General features: G+C 47.0%; 2 protein-coding genes across 6 annotated transcripts in view; one reads left to right on the top strand and one right to left on the bottom strand.

Annotated features, from left to right (window-relative positions):
- The first annotated feature begins 581 nt into the window (after positions 1–581).
- Positions 582–12,917, top strand: Kiaa1191 (KIAA1191 ortholog). 5 transcript variants are annotated; one of them, XM_032919571.1, is made up of 9 exons: positions 582–760; positions 1,333–1,439; positions 1,657–1,752; positions 4,599–4,777; positions 5,559–5,685; positions 8,103–8,227; positions 11,088–11,194; positions 11,348–11,487; positions 11,570–12,917. In XM_032919571.1, the coding sequence occupies exons 3-9, from the start codon at positions 1,722–1,724 to the stop codon at positions 11,773–11,775; spliced, it is 915 nt and encodes a 304-aa protein (XP_032775462.1). In that variant the 5' UTR covers positions 582–760; positions 1,333–1,439; positions 1,657–1,721; the 3' UTR covers positions 11,776–12,917. The 5 variants fall into 5 exon arrangements, with proteins under 5 accessions (XP_032775462.1, XP_032775466.1, XP_032775465.1 ...); XM_032919573.1 differs by lacking the exon at positions 1,657–1,752 and having other exon boundaries at positions 649–760; XM_032919572.1 differs by lacking the exons at positions 582–760; positions 1,333–1,439 and adding an exon at positions 1,471–1,488 and having other exon boundaries at positions 1,655–1,752.
- The window catches only part of Simc1 (SUMO interacting motifs containing 1), a 46,316-nt gene continuing 41,083 nt past the window's right edge, over positions 12,850–18,082 (bottom strand). Inside the window, exons 9-11 of the mRNA XM_032919577.1 lie at positions 17,729–17,885; positions 17,522–17,606; positions 12,850–13,758 (exon numbers count right to left, since the gene is read on the bottom strand). Coding sequence (XP_032775468.1) covers positions 13,508–13,758; positions 17,522–17,606; positions 17,729–17,885 — 493 coding nt within the window. The 3' untranslated portion in view covers positions 12,850–13,507. The remainder of the gene's footprint in view (positions 13,759–17,521; positions 17,607–17,728; positions 17,886–18,082) is intronic.

Raw genomic sequence — 18,082 nt, 5'->3', positions numbered from 1 at the left:
TTTGTAGAGCAGGCTGGCCTTGAACTCATAGAGATTCGCCTTCCTCTGCCTCCGGAGTTGTTGGGATTAAAGATGGCACCACCTTGCCCGGCTTTCCATCTTCATTTTCTAAAAGTTTGATTTTGTCTGTTTTAAGTATGTGGGAATGTGCGAGCGAGTGCATTGTCCTTGGAAGCCAGGAGAGGGAGCGGTAGTTACAAGAGGTTGTGAGACACCAAACGTGGGTGCTGGGACCAAACCCAGGTCAAACAAGTGCAGTAGTTGCTGTTTTAACTGCTGAACCATCTCCAACCATCAATCTTCATTCTTTTCCCCTCTCCTCTCGCCCCCAGCCCCCACCGTTCTCCTTGAGTCACACAACGCTCCGATCTCAGCCTCCAAGTACCACGATTACAGACGCAGAGGAAGCACTGGTAACGGGTGACTCCCTTCCTGGGAACCCCGTGGGATTCCACTTTAGAGTTCAACCTACAGGGCTGCTTGAAGGTGTTCAGTGGTAGTGGGTAGAGTGACGCGCTCAGATCTCGGACTACAACTCCCAGCACGCCCCGCGGACCTCTTAGTCAAATCTCGCGCGACTTGCGGCGGTCTCGGGCTGGTTTGCAGTCCGGCTGCCTGCCGGCGACAGTCCTCCGTCGGGGAACGTCGGTCGAGCTCTCACGATGGCTCGGCTCTGCTCAGTCCAACAACCTCTCGAGCCATCTGGGGCCTCGGAGCCTCTTTAGTGCGGAAGTTCGGGCCGCAGGCGGCGGGTGAGCAGGTAACCGACCGCGGCCTGGAGGTGCTGGGAGGGCAGCCTGAGTTCCAGGGCGCTGCGGCCTGGGGGCCGAGTGGGGGCCTCGTTTCACCGTAGCGGGGCTCCAGGGACCCCAGAAAGATCCCCCAGTGAGCCTCGGAGCACCCACTCGCCGCGAACCTGCCGGCTTAACCTTGGGGGGTGGGATCATGGGAAGGTCCGGACGGGTTTTATATCAGAGGCTTTGTCGTGGGCTTGGGGTCCCTGAGGAAGACGGGGAGGGCGTGTGTCTGGCTTGCAGGTGTCCTCTGGGCCGCAGTAAGTAACCCCTGTGAACTCGAGCAAACATTCGGACTTATTAGTGCCTGCTGTGCAGCACAGCGCAAGGGCTTTAAAGGCAGGGGTCGTGTTAAGATGCGATGACTTTTAGTCGGCGTCAGTAATACTGAGGTGGTCTTCTATGTAGGCATAGCTCACGGCTGTCAAGGGGCAATGCTGCTATGTAATACGGCTCGTGAAGCTCTAGTGGGTTCAGGGCATCGTTTGGTGGACTTAGGGGGCGCGCTGTACCAACCTTGGCTGTTTATTGTTACTAGAAACTCTGGATGGACCCTTCCTCAGAAGCTTTGCTAATTTGCAGAAGCTGGGCAATGCACCTCATTAACATCTGTCTGTCAGCATAGTCCTGCGTCCTTTCACTGTGGTAAGGTGTCTGCCTTCACCGAGGTTTGTCTTTGTCTTGTCACTTGTTAAAGGTGAGCCAGACAGTGGATACTGGCGAACCAGTGGACTTTATCCTTTTGGGGGTGTGTTTGTCGTTTTTCTAATGTGTGTCTGTTTCAATGCCATGTCAAAACAACAGCACTGGAGTGACCCTCTGCTGTTCCGCGTAAGAAAATGCCCTTTGTTATTTTTATCAGGTGGCAGGTACTCAGCTCCGAATTCTGTATAGAAAAAAAAAACCCACCTGGATCCCAGTCTTTCAATGGCTTCAAGACAACCGGAAGTGCCGCCCGGTAAACTTCAGTTCTTATTGTTAAGTCTGTTGTTAAGTCTCTGAATCATGTAGTACTGGTCTCTTGGCGATTGTCTTCTAGTATTGTCATCACCCTCTCAGCTGTGGCATAAACCCAGACCTTAACTTAGGACCTCTTCCCCTGAGTGTCTGAGCAAGGAGAAGAATTAACTGTGTTTGTAGGGTCTGTCAGTGGGGTTACATTTCCCCATTTTGAGGGTTGTAAGGATAGGATGGAGGTCTGAACAGAGCGTACAAATCACAGTTAAATCTCAGTTGTAGACATGTTTGCACTGACATTTAGTGTGTTTTTGGCCTGTACTGTGCAGTAACCTCTAAGTTGCTGAGATCCTTGATTCCTCTTTGTTACCAGAAAGGTCAGTCTGACTCCTGGACTCTCAGAAGAATGCATGGCAGGTCTATTGTGAAGAGTCAGCACTTTTCGTTTGTTTTTCCTGAGACAGAGTTTCTCTGTGTGCTTCTGGCTGTCCTGAAACTCTGTATGTAGATCAGGCTGGTTTTTAATTCACAGAGATCTTCCTGCCTCTACCTCCCAAATGCTGCCTTTAAGGACGTGAGCCACCACACCCGGCTTTAAAAAATTGCAAATAAAGTTAAAAGTTACTGCTAAATCTGCATTTCCTGCTCAAAAAAGTGTGCGTGTTTTTTTTGTTTGAGACAGAGTCTTACTTTGTAGACTTCACTGTCCTGGAACTCAGATCCTCCTGCCTCTGCCTCTGCCTCTGCCTCTGCCTCCTGAGTGCTGGGATTAAATGCATGTACACCACACCTGGCTCAAAAATGTTTCTGATCTCTTTGTAGAAACACATTTCCTAGTATATTAGCTGACTTTATTACTATTGTTTTTATGAAGCCATTGGACAAGGTCTTAAACATGGTTTGAAATTGCTCCCCAGTTAGGTGGGTTAATGGAAGCTTCCTTCCTTCATGTGCCCCAATACCATTTGTCTCCCATCATGTGTGTCTCCCATTCACACTGGGTTCTCACAAAGTCATTGTTGCCATGCAGAGCCGCGGTGTTGTGCTTATGAGGTTAAGGCTTTGCAGCATGGAAGCATGGAACAGGAGGCACAAGGTGTGAGCCCAGGCTTTGGTGTCCACTGCACATTTGCTAGCCGTGTGGTATTGCATGTTCTGTACCACAGGTGTCTGAGCTGGGAAATGGGAAAAGAGTTTACTTAGTGAGGATTAGATACGAGGAGGGCTCTGGTGCCTGGTAATTTTGTTTGCATTTGTTTTTTCTTTTCTTTTTTTTTTTTTTCTTTTCTTTTTTTCGGAGCTGGGGACCGAACCCAGGGCCTTGCACTTGCTAGGCAAATGCTGTACCACTGAGCTAAATTCCCAACCCCGCATTTATTTGTTTTTTCTTGAGATAACAATGCACATAGTGTAAATTCACCGAAAGTGGATGATTTCATGGTGGGTGTGTTCATCAGGTTATGGGTCCATCAAATTAATCTACTTATAAAGCATTTTCATGCCCCCAGAAATACTTTGTACCCATTAGGAGACACATCTCATTGCCCTCTCCCTGGCCTGTGGCAACCAGTAACTTGTTGGGCTCGTTAGTTGTTAATATTGGTGATGGTCACATGGCCCCTCTGGGCCCCTCGCTGTTAGTGAAGCTTTGGAGGGTGGGGACTTGCCTTCCAGGCAGGTTGATACCTTGAGGAGTACGATTATGTAACAGGACAGTGTCACCTTGAGGGCAGGATCTGGATCAGTAACCAGGCAAATGAACCCTGCTCTCTGCTCTGGCACAGCTGAGAGTGTGCGTGGAACATGGCGCCTTTGTCACAGCTGGACATTCCAGCAGGCAGTTCTTGCAGAAGGATGGCAGGCTGAAGCTGGCAGTGTTGGTGAGAGTGGCTGTGAGTAATGTCTGTGATCATCAGAACGCTGGAAACTAGAGGTGGTGCCAGACCCAGACTGAACTGGTTCTTATAGGTCGCTTTGGACAGAGAACACAGAAGGCACAGGGCTCGTCATTAACCTGATCAAACCTCAGCTAGCCATTTTCTCTATGAGCTGAGGCAAATCCTTTCACCACTAGGCTTTAGTTTTCTCCTCAAATGAGACAGTGTCAAGCTACAGAGTGAGGGAAGAAAACACAGAACGATACCTTCAGCCACCTTCAGCCACTTTCTGTCCTCAGTGTTGTATGACTGAGAGTTTAGCATGCAAGTTATGAAATGAGATAGGTTTGATTTTTGACTGGAAATTGGGACTTCGCATAAATTTAACTTAAGGTTAAGGTTCTTTATTCTCTAAGAATCGATTGAGACCAGGTGTGGTGGTTTGTGCCTGTAGTCCTAGCCTGGGTAGAGCTGAGGCAGGAAGACTGGCAGAACTTGAGGCCAGCTGTGCAAGCTGTGTAGTGAGTGCTAGCCAGGACTACATAGCAGGACCCTGTCTAACAGGATCGATCGTGTTGCTGAGCCAATACAGTTGATTGTTGTGGATGAAGAAGGCAATGAGCATGTCACCAGTGCTCTTACTACTCCCTTGAGTGGATCACTTGTCCCCTAAGCGTCACAGCTTGCTTGCCTGCCTGCCTGCCTTCCTTCCTTCCTTCCTTTCTTATTTATGTATGTGAGTACACTGTAGCTGTCTTCAGACACACCAAAAGAGGGCATCGGATCCCTTTACAGATGGTTGTGAGCCACCATGTGGTTGCTGGGAATTGAACTCAGGACCTCAGTCAGTCAGTGCTCTTAGCCTCTGAGCCATCTCTCTAGCCCCCACAGCTTTCTTATTTATGGATTAACTTAAAGCCACTAGTATGGCCAGTTGATAGCCCATATTGACAGGTGTCTCTGTTCCTAGCTCTTGCTCCCAGTGGGCCTCTAAGCAAGATGTCCCTGCCCATCGGGATGTGCCGCCGGGCATTCAGCTATGATGATGCCCTAGAGGACCCTGCACCCATGACTCCTCCTCCATCAGACATGGGCAGCATCCCCTGGAAGCCAGTGATTCCAGAGCGCAAGTATCAGCATCTTGACAAGGTACCTTACCCTGCCGATGGCTTCTGGGAAACTCATCTCCTTTTTTCTCCTCCTCCTCCAGAGCTTCAGTGGTTCTCAGTCCCTACAAAGTCAGGCAGCAGTCGTTCCCTTTGTTCATCTTCTGTACCTTTTTCAAATCCAAAACTTGAACAGTAGTGTTGTCTACAGGAGATGCTTCTGGAGTTCACTTCCCTTACTAAAAAGCCAAACTCCAGAGCTCTGGTGACTCCTGCTTGCCTCTTTATAGTCATAGAATATTTGCATAGACACGGTGAGGTAGTGGGGGAAAGGACCCAAGTCTAAATATGAAATGAAATTATGTTGTGTGCATACCCTCTCCTCACAGCCTGATTACTTTTCTGTAGTCAGATTTTTATGCACTAAATGAAGTTTTACACTGGGATGTTTTACTGTCTCTTGTGTCATGGCAGTATGCAAAAGTCTCAGACTTCAGGGCATTTGGGAGTTTAGTGATTCTCAGCCTGTATTGTATGGCAGTATTAAGGTGAAGGTAAGGCGTGGAGTTCAAAAACCTCTAAGAGGGGGTTGGGGATTTAGCTCAGTGGTAGAGCGCTTGCCTAGCAAGCACAAGGCCCTGGGTTCAGTCCCCAGCTCCGAAAAAACAAAAACAAAACAAAACAAAAACCTCTAAGAGGTGTTTTGTGACCACTGTCCCCCTCAAATATTTCTTGACGTATTCTTGTGACTCTCTCCAAAGAAGCGAGTTTAGCTGTGTGGCTCCCCTGCCCTGCTCACATGCTTCCTTACCTCTCTTGAACAGACAGAGGAAGGAGCGGCCAGTGTCTCTTCCCTTGCTGTGACTCCGTCAACAGCCACTGACAGCTCAGACAAGGCCCCTGTGGTGAAGGCTAAAGCTACCCACATCATCATGAATTCCCTGATCACAAGTAAGCGCCCTTCAGCAGAGTAAAGCCAGTGAGGAAGAAGTTGGGCGTCAGCTGCTGCTGATTCTCAGGCAGGTCTGCCTCCGTGGGGCCTCACATATGAGGGGCTGCTGAGCCCCTCAGCTCCAGCTCATCAAGAGGGGAGATGTGTTGACTATTAAGTATCTCGTTGGCTTAGGTACACTCTTTGACATTTTCCTGTGTTGACCAGTGTAGTCTTGGACAAGTTACTTAGTAGTAGACATTGTACCCCACTTTTCTAAAGTAGGGATCTAGCTGGTAGGTTGGTGGTAAGGTTGAATAGTTCATTAGCAGGGGCTTGGCTCGACTGCTCTAGCTGTGTTGCAGAGAGTGGCACATCGGAGGTTGACCCTCTGGCCTTCCACTATTATATGTTTATTTGTTTGGTTTTATTTTGAGACGGTCTTGCTGTGGACCCCTTTTTTTTTTTTTTTTTTTGGTTCTTTTTTTTTTTTTGGAGCTGGGGACCCGAACCCAGGGCCTTGCGCTTCCTAGGCAAGCGCTCTACCACTGAGCTAAATCCCCAACCCCGCTGTGGACCCCTTTGACTTCAAACTCAAAATAGTCTTCCTGTCTTAGTGGGTTGTATTATTATTATTATTATTATTATTATTATTATTATTATTATTATTAATGTAGGAATGCTCTGTCTTCATGTATACATCTACATGCCAGAAGACAGCATCAGATCCCTTTATAGATGGGTCATAAGCCACCATGTGGTTGCTGAGAATTGAACTCAGGACCTCTGGAAGAGCAGCTAGTGCTCTTAACCACTGAGCCATCTCTCCAGCTCTACCTTAGTGTTCTTAAGTGGTGGAATTATAGTCTTGCACCACTGACCCAGCTACTTTAAAATTTTTTTTAGGTAGCGTTTATAAATAACTTATACATATTTTTACAAATGGATTTTTGATAGTGCTGACCAAGGCCTTGCACATGTTGGTTCACCAGGAAGGCCAGGCATTGTGTTCCCCATTTCTTTAGAATGTGTCATTGATAGTTCGAATGAGGCTTGATATGAGACAGCCATTTTTTTTTCAAGATTTATTTTATTTATATAAGTACACTGTAGCTGTCTTCAGACACACCAGAAGAGGGCATCAGATCTTATTACAGATCACTGTGAGTCACCATGTGGTTGCTGGGAATCACACTCAGGACCTCTGGAAGAGCAGCAGTGCTCTTAACCCCTGAGCTATCTCTCCAGCCCCATTTTTTTTTTCTTTTTAAGTTTATTATTTAAAAAACTTGCATTTCTGTGTATCTGCTTGAGAGTGTTTGGGTGGGGAAGCGTGTGTGTGTGTGTGTGTGTGGGCCTGAGCAGGCCAGAAGTCATCAGCCAGATCTCCTTGAGCTAGAGTTACAGTTGTGAGCCATCCGGTGTCGGCAACAGGGTCTGAGCTGGGGCCCTGGAAGAGGAGCAAGTGCTTTTAACCACTGGGCGCTCTCTCCAGCTCTTCATTTTAGACTCTGTCTGTCACAAGTTACCTAAGCTGCTTCCTTCTCCACTCTGGTGGGTGTGGGGAGTTAATTATTCAGTCCATGGCTCTGCATGTCGGCAGTGTACCCACACCAGCACTGAGGTGCACAGAGCTTCTCCTTGGTTGGTGCTTCTGTCAGAGCTCTTTACTTTTCTCCAGGAGGGCATCAGTTTGTCTTGGTCAGTTCTGGAAAGTTTCCTCAGTCAAAGTCCAGACCCACTTTGGTTTTCTGTAACTGACTGTTCTGGCTTCCAAGGGCACTGGGCATGCATGTGTTACACATGAAAAGGGAAGTGGAATGCCTAAACCCCAAGCCTGCCTGGTGTGGGGACAGTCCACAGCTGCCATGCTCGTGTGTGGTGTGTAGTGTTGCAGCTTAAGAAAAATTGTCTCTTGTTCCTTCCACAGTGGGGGTGACTTGTGACGTAATAAGCCAAGCTGAAAGGCCATGGTTAGCTGGGCCAGGAACAGGAACAGGCAGATCACACTCCAGAAATGGAGTCTGTAGCCTGGGCTAGCTCAAGGCAGGCTATCACGCTGCGGCTCTGGCTGGTTCCTTGGTGCACCTGGCAAGAATGCTTCCCCTTGGCAACGTTTCTGTGTGGATGGCAATTCTCTCAGGGGTGGAATGCTTTGGGAATCCTTACTATATCCATACTCAGGTGCCTTGTGCTTGCTGTTGCTGAAAGTGAAGCGTCAGAATCCGAGTGAGAGGAGGAAGGCATCCAGCATCCCTTCAGGACAGTTTGCTTTTTTTGGTGTGCTGTGAGGGAAGCTTCTGAGGGAGCCTTTGTGTCAGGGCTACCCCTGACTCTCTAGTGCTCAGTATGGCCTCTTGCTTCTGGGGAGAACAAGACACTTGTACTGTCCTGGCTGGTTTGCTACTGGTTGAGCATGACTGTCCTTTCTTTTCAGAACAGACCCAGGAGAGCATCCAGCGTTTTGAACAACAGGCAGGACTGAGAGATGCTGGCTACACACCCCATAAGGGCCTCACCACTGAGGAGACCAAGTACCTTCGCGTGGCAGAAGCACTCCATGTAAGCAAGCAGGGTCATCATGGCTCGGTCTGCGATTGTGGTTTACAAGTTTTCAGCTTACCTGTCTGACGAGAAGAGAAGGGGCAGACAGACCAGGACTGCCCTGCTAAGGTGGCTCTCCTGACTGAAGGCTTGGACGCCTTAGCTCGCTGGTCTGCAAAGTGAGGGCATGTCATAAATATGATGTGTATGAGAGAGCCCTGTGAACTGTGGACTGTCTTCTATGCATGCCAGAGAGGTTGGCTGTGAGGGAGGGAGAGGGAACCCCAGGGCTCCAAGAGTTCATAGCTCAGCTGAATACCATGATTGTCTGCTTGTTTATTTAGAGAGAGGGTCTTGTATATGAGCTCAGGCTGGCATGGTGGCATACTCCTTTAGTCACAGTGTGCGTGTGAGCATGAGGGGTTCCAGGCTAGCCAGGGCTACATATTGAGAACCTGTTTCAAAAAAACAACCAAACCAAAATCCAGGCTACCCTTGAACTAGAATCCTCCTGCCTCTGCCTCTCAAGTGCAGGGATTACAGGTGTGCACCACCATGCCCAGTGAATACTTAATTTTTTAAAAATCCTAATTCAGGAGCTGGGTGTGATAGCGCTCATCTTTAATCCCAGCTTTTGGGAGGCAGAGGCAGGTGTGGATCTCTGTGGGTTCAAGGTCAGCCTGGTCAGCTTAGTGAGTTCCAGGCCAGCCAGGACTACATTGAGGGAACCTGTCTTGGGGTAGGGTCACATTATTTTGGTGAGAGTTTATTTAATGACGGTTAAAATTTTTCCTTTATGCTAACATAATTGAACTAGAGCAGTGTTCTACAGCTGAGCTACATCTCCAGCCTCTCACCCATTGTTTTTTGTCGTATGGATTTATTTTCTATGCATGGTGTTTTGTCTCCATGTATCTCTATGCACTACTTTATACCTGGTACCTGCAGAGGCTAGAAGAGGGCATCTGACCCCTGGAAGCAGATGTAGATGATTGTGAGCTGCTGTGTGGGCACTGGGAACTGAACTGAGGTCCTCTGGAAGAACAGCTAGTGCTCTCAACTGCTGAGCCGTAACCCAACCTCAAGTTTTTGAGATGTATCTTTCAGTGTAGTTAAAGCTGGCCTCAAAGTCGTGGTTCTTCCTTAGCCTCAGGTGCTAGCGTTACTGATAAAGTCACCACTCCTGTCTGTGATAAAGTTTTAATGACTTTTCTTTAAATTTTTTTTTACAATTACTTAGTGTGTGTGTTTGTGTGTGTGTTCGTGTGTGTAGAAGTTAATTCTCTCTTCCCTCCCTGTAGATTGCCGGCCTAGCACCAAGTGCCTTTCCCCACTGACCCACCCCATTGGGCTTACATAATTCTTTTAGAGAGGCCACTTTACACTAAATGGTGCTCTGTGACTTACACAGCCATATAATCCTGACATGGATCTTTGGGGTAGATAGTACATTCTGCTGTGTAAATAAAGATAAGTCAGTCAGTAAGGTACAGAAGCATCAGGACCACTTCCTAGAAACCATGTATGAAGCCAGATATGGTGGTGTTGGCCACCTCAGTGCAAGGGAGGCAAAGACAGGTAGATTCCTGAGCTTGCTGGCCAACCAGCCTGGTCTGATCAGCCCCAGACCCTGGGGAGAGATGATCTCAGCAAACCAAAAATAATACAAAACAACCCCTAAAATAAAAAACCGTGGTGGCCTCAGCCATGGGGATGTACACCTTTACTTCCAGTACTTGGAGGCAGAGGCAGGCAGGTCTCTGTGTGTTTGAGGCCAGCCTAGTTTATATAGTAAGTTTCAGGACAGCCAGACCTTGCACAGTGAGACCCTATCTCAAACAAAACAAAACAAAACAGAAAGCTAACAGTAAGGTGGGTGGCTTTTGAGTAGTGACAGCAGGTTGATCTTCATATGCACACCTTCCCCTCACTGTACATATATGTATATACGTATATACATGCAAACACACACACACACACACACACACACACACACACAATACAAGCAATCACTCATGCACATAAAAAATAAAAATAAATCTTTAACACAAGAAAGAAAATAAAATCCAAGTAGCCATTGCAAGTTCCTTTGGGCATAGAAGAACATCAAAAACACCGGTGATGATGGACAGTGTGGTGTACAGTGTGTGTATGTGAGGGTGGGGGAAGATACAGGACACCAGGGATGGTCTGCATCATGCAGTGAGTATTCCAGATGAATCTACAGGTTAAGTTTAAAAACCACTCCTTTGAGAAATCTTGCTGCGATGATACAGATGCTTCTGAAGGCGGGTACTCTGTTTTTGCCATTCATTTTGTTAACAGATTGTCAACCTACACAAATAGATGTGTTGAAAGTCAGCTTAAGTCCAGCAGAGGCGTGTCCCTCACAGTGGGGAGCTTCAGCTTAGACCTGGGGAGCTGGCTGCCAGGCCGCCAGTCTGTCAGCAGTGTTTTGATAACGCTGTGGAGGTTGTTGGTGATGGGAGAAAGGAGAGAGAATGAAGTAGGTTTCTCAGAAGAAGCATTTCACTAACGAGGACAATAAGCCTGAGTCTTGGCTTTGAAAGTCTGAGAAGAGCAGAGTTTGTACTAAAAGGAGCAGAATTGAAGGCCAGGCTTGAGGGGTCTGCAGCTTTGATGGCTCTTTCCATAGACGATTTATTTGGCTTTGTTGGAAACCTAAGTTCTGGTGTTTGGCTTGTAGCACAGGAAAGTCTGAGATGCTGTAGAGTACAGTTCCTTAGAATCCGTGTGGAGTGGAAGGAACAGAAGTCGCTGCCGCTTCAAGTTAGGATGTGCATTGGGGCTGATGCCCAGATGGTCTACTGTGTGTCTGACCTCCCTTTAAAAAGTCTCTTCTCACCCATTGGGACAGAAACTAAAGCTGCAGAGTGGAGAGACCACAAGAGAGGAGAAGCACCCTGCATCAGCCCAGTCCACCCCAAGCAGCACCCCTCACTCGTCCCCTAAGCAGAAGTCCAGGTGAGTCTCCTGGGACCCGGTGAGCTGGTGTCTGGGGAGGCCAGTGCTAGAATGGTGGCTGGACTCTTGCCTGTGGGTTCTTGTTGCTTTGGTGTGAGACACTCGTAGTAACATGGAAGGTGGCATACAGCAGTATTGACTTCTCTCTTCCAGGGGCTGGTTCCCATCTGGCTCCTCCACAGCCTTACCTGCCCCAAATCCTCACAGCATGGATCCTGGGGGTGGAAATGACAGGAACTCAGCAGACAAATGGAGCCTCTTTGGACCACGACCCCTGCAGAAATCTGATTCTGGTAAGGTAGCTTCAGAAAGAGTATTGAGGCACCCAGCTACTGTGTGGACTGGAGCCATATAATCTGTGGTTTTCCTTGGCAGGTTTTGCCATTCAGGCTTACAAAGGTGCCCCCAAACCCTCTCCTATGGAAGTGATGCGTGCCCAGGCCACACGAGTAGGTGAAGATCCAGCAGTCTTCAAGCCGCCAAAGATGGATGTCCCAGTGGTAGAAGGAAAGAAACAACCACCTCGCACCCATAATCTCAAACCCCGTGACCTGAATGTGCTCACACCCACTGGCTTCTAGAATGCTTTCTGTCCAGGGTCTGTAACCTCCCTGGGTCTGACATAGGAGTGATGTGGCTGGCCTGAGTGAGTGTGCAGTTGTCCTTGTGTGAGAGAAATCGTTTTGCACTGCCTTCAGGTTGATGGAAAATGTCAGTGGTGTAGAGTCAAGGACCTCACTATCTTTTAAATCATTTATCCTGGAGAAGGGACTCTGATCCTTGCTTTTCTAGGTAAATTGTGCTGTAGTGCTTCCAATACTAAGGCCGCTTGATTCTTTTCCCATGATCACTTTGAGCACTGACAAATCTTGGTAGAGGTGCCCACCAACCAGTTTGCACACTGGAGGCCTCCTGACATGCGTTAGCCTGGACTTCTCTGAGAGCTGGGCACAGCTCACGGCTACACTTGGCAGGGCCCTGGCTCTCTAAGCTGAACCACAGGTCCTCCCCTCCTTTTTTCACCCCCAGGGTTTCTATGTGTAGCCCTGGCTGTCCTGGAAATAGCTCTTAAGACCAGGCTGGCCTTGAACTTACAGAGATCCACAGGTCTGCCTGCTTTGAGTGCAGCCTCTTCTCTTTCGCACTTTAACCTCTAATTCAGTATGCTGGTTTCATACTGGCAATGGTTCCCACTCCAATTCCATCACTGAAGATTAACCCAGACAGGGCTCATGCTAGGCAAGTGCTCTACCACTGCGTGTCACCCCTAGTTCCTGGATATTATGCTGTTTTAATTGTGTGTGTTTTGTTTGAGATGTCTCACTTTGTAGCCGTGGCTAGCCTGAAACTCAGTCAGAAGATGTACCTGTCTCTGCCTCCCAGTGCTGGGATTGCAGGTGTGACAACCACTTCAGCTCTGTTAGAGAAGAAGATGACAGGTACAGGTTCACATCAACTTGGTGCCACTGTAGTCTGATAACACTGAGACCATTTTCCACCAAGTTAACCTCATCTGTTCAGTAACACACATTACCGAGGATAGGGGAAGGATATGGTCCGTTGGTTTTGAACACTCACATAATTGCTCGATCATTTTAGATAGTAGTCTGTTTACATAATGAGCTAACCTCATAGAGAAACCCTGGAGTCTAAGATTGTTGTAAAAATTAATTTATTTGTGTTATCTTGTATTGACAAATAAAAATCTTTACTACTTTCTCAAGCCCAGGTCTTTCTTGTCCATCTGCCTGCCCCGTAGTGGAGCCCGAGCATTGTAAACTTTTTATTGTCATATTGACATCAGATGTTTAAGAGACTTTATCCTTTTGTATCTTTGCCTGCTTTGTTATATTAGATTTAATAAACTGGCCACAGAGTCACATTCATGGGCAATGTAAAAAGTCTAGTATAGAATGTGGTCTGTTCTGGAAAAGCTAATGTCTTTCCAGAAACAGGCCGTCAGTACCTTGACATTGTAACACTGATAGATCGCTCAGCAGAAGGGTTCTTTCCCATCTTGCGTGGAAATGTTGGACATATAGTGCATATCACTGCCTGTTTTAAAAGCATAGATAAATAATTTAATAAAAAATATATACACCTTGTATATTTAAGCCAAATTTGAATAGGCTAGGATAAAGATTATAAAAAAGATATATACTGAAGAGTTATAAAGTTATTACAACCTACAGATAAATAAGATAGGTTTGGTCCTGTGATATTCCTAACTACCGTTCATACTTCAGGGCTTCTAAGTAGCTGGCGACAGTCAGGAGGTATTCTTGGTGCTCAGTGCTTAGAAGTCTGGCTGCCTCAGCGCTCTGAGGCAGGCTCTGTGTCGGGGTTCAAGTCCGCGGCGTAGAAGAGCAGCAGCTTCAACAAATGCACTTTGTCTTGGAGCTGGGGGACTAAAGGTTCTCCCAATATGTGGACCAGGCGGCTACGGAAGGCCTCAATCTGCTTCTCCACATCCACCACTGTGATGTCATCTCCTTGCTGGGGCTTGGGCTTAATTCGTTTGATGATTAAGTCTTTCCGATCAATTACTGAACTCCGTAAGTGCTCTGCAAGGGGGAAGGAATCAAACATCTGGGTTTTTATTCCTTGGAATTTAAAAGCTAAAGTCCAATTTAATGGTAAGGCCTGGTGCTGGCTACTAGGAGACAAGACAAAAAGGTCATGTGCATTACTGTGGGAGCCCCAATTCCAGAAGGTCTCTGTTCTTGCCTCACTGACTTTGCTGGGCCTTTAATTTCAGCACTTGCGAGACAGGCAGACATATCTCTGAATTTAAGCCCAGCCTTGTGTACGTCAAGAGTTCTAGGACAGCCAGAACTAAATAGACCCTGCCTCAATAAGAGGAAAACAAAACAAAAAAACTTAAAGATAGATTTATTTTTAAAATGTATGCGTGTCTCTGTGTGTGCCATATGTGCAGTGCCCACAAAGGCTGAAGGGACATCATTCAACTGGAATAGGCAGTTGTGAACTTAACGTAGGTTCTCGGAACTGACCCGCAGTTCTCCGGAAGAGGAGTAAGCAGTCTTACCTGCTGAGCAATCACAAATGCTATACAACTGTGTACTGTGGCCTGACAAAGGCTCCTTTGACACTGAGTTATAAGGACTGGGCAGTTAGTGGGAAAGTGCTTGTTGAGCACTTGGGGGTGTGGCTTCACTTTCTAACACTGCAACTCCAACCTCTGGGGTTTTAGTTGTAAAAGTTTCAAACTGAGAAGACCCCACAGTTTGCCCCAGCCAGGCAGAAGGAAACTGAAGTGATGGAATTTTACTCCTTCCTTCATTCTTCTAAGTTACATATCACCAGCATTGTAGAGAAGTGAACCTTGAAGCTCACCCTGTAACCTAGGATTTAAAAGGCCAAAGCAGGAGCATAGCCATGAGTGTAGAGGCAGCCTGAGCTACACACACCTACACACACACACACACACACGAGTAGGAGGAGAGACTTTAATTCAGCGCTAATGTAAGTCCTGCCCAGTGGTCCTGGTTCCAGGCCTGCACAGGTCTCTGAGGTCTCTTACCTGCTATGTATCATCACTGAGCTAAAGTCAGCCTCCAAATGACCTCATGGGTGAGTAAAACTTCCTTGTTACCACGTGAGGATAACCTATAGATACCATGTCTAATATTGCAATATGGGTTTCCTAAGACCGAGGACATCTACTATTGTAACCTGGTATGATTACTGAATAAATAAAGAATATCAACACGGTATCACACACTCTTCAGATTCAACTGCCCTTCAGTTTTGTCCTCTTGGAACTGGGACCCATGGCTTTGCGTGTGTTAGGCAAATGTTTTATCAATTATCATCAACTCCCCTACACCAGCCTTTTCTGACTTAGAAGAGTCACATTTGGCTTTAGCTTCTCTTTAATCAGGAACAGTATTTTTTAAAAAGTACAGCTCACTCATTTACAAATGGGCTGGCAAGTTTAATGTCAACTTGACATAAGCTAGAGTCATTTGGGAGGAGGGACTCTCAGTTGAGAAAATGCTTCTCTAACTGGTTTATAGGTAAGTCTGAGGTGATGGGTGATGTCATCCCTGAGTAGCCTGGTGTGAGAAAGCAAGCTGAAGCTGTCCGGGGGAGGGGGTGGGGATGTCCGGGGGATGTGTGTGTGTGTGTGGGGGGGGGGAGATAGAGAGAGGGGGGACAAGTGAGCAAGCTAGCTCAGGAAGTATAAGCAGCAGACCCTTTCCTCCCCAAGCTGCTATTGGTCATGGAGTTTATCAACAATAGAAACCCAGCTGTCAGTCTGGACTTTGGGATACTTCCTTGAGATTGGAGCAAGGCCATAAGCTCTGGCTTGTGAGGCTTCACACCATGTGAGGCTATGTATCCTCAGTCCACCATGTTCAGGGGAAACGCCCCATTTCTCAAGTAAGGTTCCTATTTTTTGTCAGTCTGGGTAATGTATGCTGTAAACCCAGCCCCGGGAACTCGAGGCAGGGGAGTCTGAGTTCCGGTCAGTCTGGGCTACTTAGTAAGTTCCAGACTATCTTGAAATAGAAAACAAAGTCCAATCTGAAAAAAGGAAAACAAAACAACAGTAAAAACCTATGTGCTTAGTAATTTTCATTTGAACATTTTTAGTGACCAGGTCTCGAATATACCAGGCTGGTCTTAACTTGCTAGGCAGCCCAGGGTGACCTTGAGTCTCTAGTTCTCCTGTCACCACCTGAGTGTTGGCTCTGCTGTGCAGCAGCTGAGCCCAGGGTGTTACTGGGGTTTGGAGAGCTGCAGTCCCAGTCCCCTGAGGATTATTCAGCTCTTCAGCTTTGCCTCAGTGATTCCTACCTAAAAGACAGTTCTCACTGCAGCAAGTCAGTGAGTGATTTGGCCTGGTCCAAATCATGTCCACTGCACCTCATGCCTCCTACAGGCTGCCTGTCTAACTCTCCCAGCAACTTTGAAGAGCACTTTCATAAGCTTTAAGGTCCCCCTCATCAGGAATACTGGAACTGAACCCAGGGACTGAAGGATTCAAAGCAAATGCTTTACCCCTGAGCTGCAACCCCAGGCACTTCAGGTCCCTCACATCTTTTGCAGGATGTGGGTCCAACTTGCTGTAGATATGTTCTGTTCTCTACTGAGAGCTATTATAATGTAACCATGAGCAACTGACACTATAGCTGTCTTCAGACACACCAGAAAGGGCAACAGATTCATTTCAGATGGTTATGAGCCACCATGTGGTTGCTGGGAACTGAACTCAGGACCTCTGGAACAAAGTCAGTGTCACTAAGCCATCTCTCCAGCCCCCAGGGCTCTCATGATAGGAGCTAAGCTTATCTATACAATCTAATACCCAGGAGGACCACTGTAGTGGTCAAGTGTAGCTGTGACAAGGTAGGAAAGTTCATATCATAGTGACTCCAGCTATGTTCCCTGTAGTCGTAATCAAGGAACAACACTTTAAAAGTTTTATTTTGATATTATTTTAAAAGTACTTATTTTATGTGTGGGTGCTTTAGCTTGATTTCTGCGTAATCACATTATATCCTGTGCCCATTGAGGACATAAGAGGGCACTGGGTCCCCTGGAACTGGAGTTACCATGTGGGTGCTGGGCCTTGAACCTGGGTTCTCTATTCAAGCAGGAGGTGTTTTTTTTTTTTTTTTTTTTTCTTTTTTTCGGAGCTGGTTTGTATATGCTAAGCCCAGGGAGTGGCACTTTTAGAAGGTGTGGCCTTGAGGCTGGGGATTTAGCTCAGTGGTAGAGCACTTACCTAGGAAGCGCAAGGCCCTGGTTTCGGTCCCCAGCTCCAACAAAAAAAAAAAAAAGAAAAAAAAAAAAAAAAAAAAAAAAAAGAAGGTGTGGACCTTGTTGGAGTAGGTATGTCACTGGGGGTTTGGGCTTTAAGACCCTCACCCTAGATTCCTGGAAGCCAGTATTCTGCTAGCAGCCTTCAGATGAAGATGTAGAACTCTCAGCTACTCCTGCACCAGGCCTGCCTGGATGCTGCTATATTCCTGCCTTGATGATAATGAACTGAACCTCTGACCTGTAAGCCAGCCCCAGTTAAATGTCCTTAGAAGAGTTGCCTTGGTCATGGTGTCTGCTCACAGCAGTAAAAGACAGCCAGCCATCTTTCCAGCTCATATTATTATTATTTTTTAAGACACACTATTATTAAATAAGCTTCAACTCTTCATCCTCCTGCCTCGGCTTCCTGGGTGCTGGGATTATAGGCAAGTGTCACCACACCTGCCTAGAATGGTGCTTTATCTACATGAACAACTGAGAATTATCTGAGAAGCGCTCCTTTCCGATAATGGCCACTGCCTGAGAGCTCCTTACCTCTGAGCACATGTTGATAACTGGACAACAGGAACTGCAGATGTTCAACCAGCTCATCCCACGTCTGCCACTGGCTTTTATCTGACTGCAGAGACAGTAAAAGCAGCGGATAATCAATGGTTCCCATTAGAGTACAGTTTCCAAACCTCTCACACGAGGCCCAGACAGCAGGATCAGGAGAAAGGACCGGAAGCAGGAAGGAAGTACCTGACACTTGAGCAGGGATGTGGAGTTGTTCAGAAAATAGAGGGCCTGGGCCAGAGACAAGGGGAGACGGGTGGGTGTCTCACAGCTGTGGAGGAATATGATTTCTAAGACTTTGCATCGCAGAAGGTGGCTTTCCATGGTAGTAAAGAACATCTCCCTGTGTGGAGAAGAGGGAGTTAAGCAGAAGCACATTTAAAGAGCTATAGCACAGCTTTCGTGAGTGTTCTAACGTAATGGAAGTCTACAAAACCACAATGCTTGTGGATGGAAATGGATTTGTTAATAAATCAGTAACTTACAGAATAACGGAGCGATCTTTGACATTTGAAAAAGACAAAGCCAGGTATCCTGGTG

Source organism: Rattus rattus, chromosome 14 (genome assembly GCF_011064425.1).
Source record: "Rattus rattus isolate New Zealand chromosome 14, Rrattus_CSIRO_v1, whole genome shotgun sequence".
NCBI lineage: Eukaryota > Metazoa > Chordata > Mammalia > Rodentia > Muridae > Rattus > Rattus rattus.
Note: the sequence above shows the minus strand (reverse complement) of the source record. Positions and strands in the feature narration are given on the sequence as shown.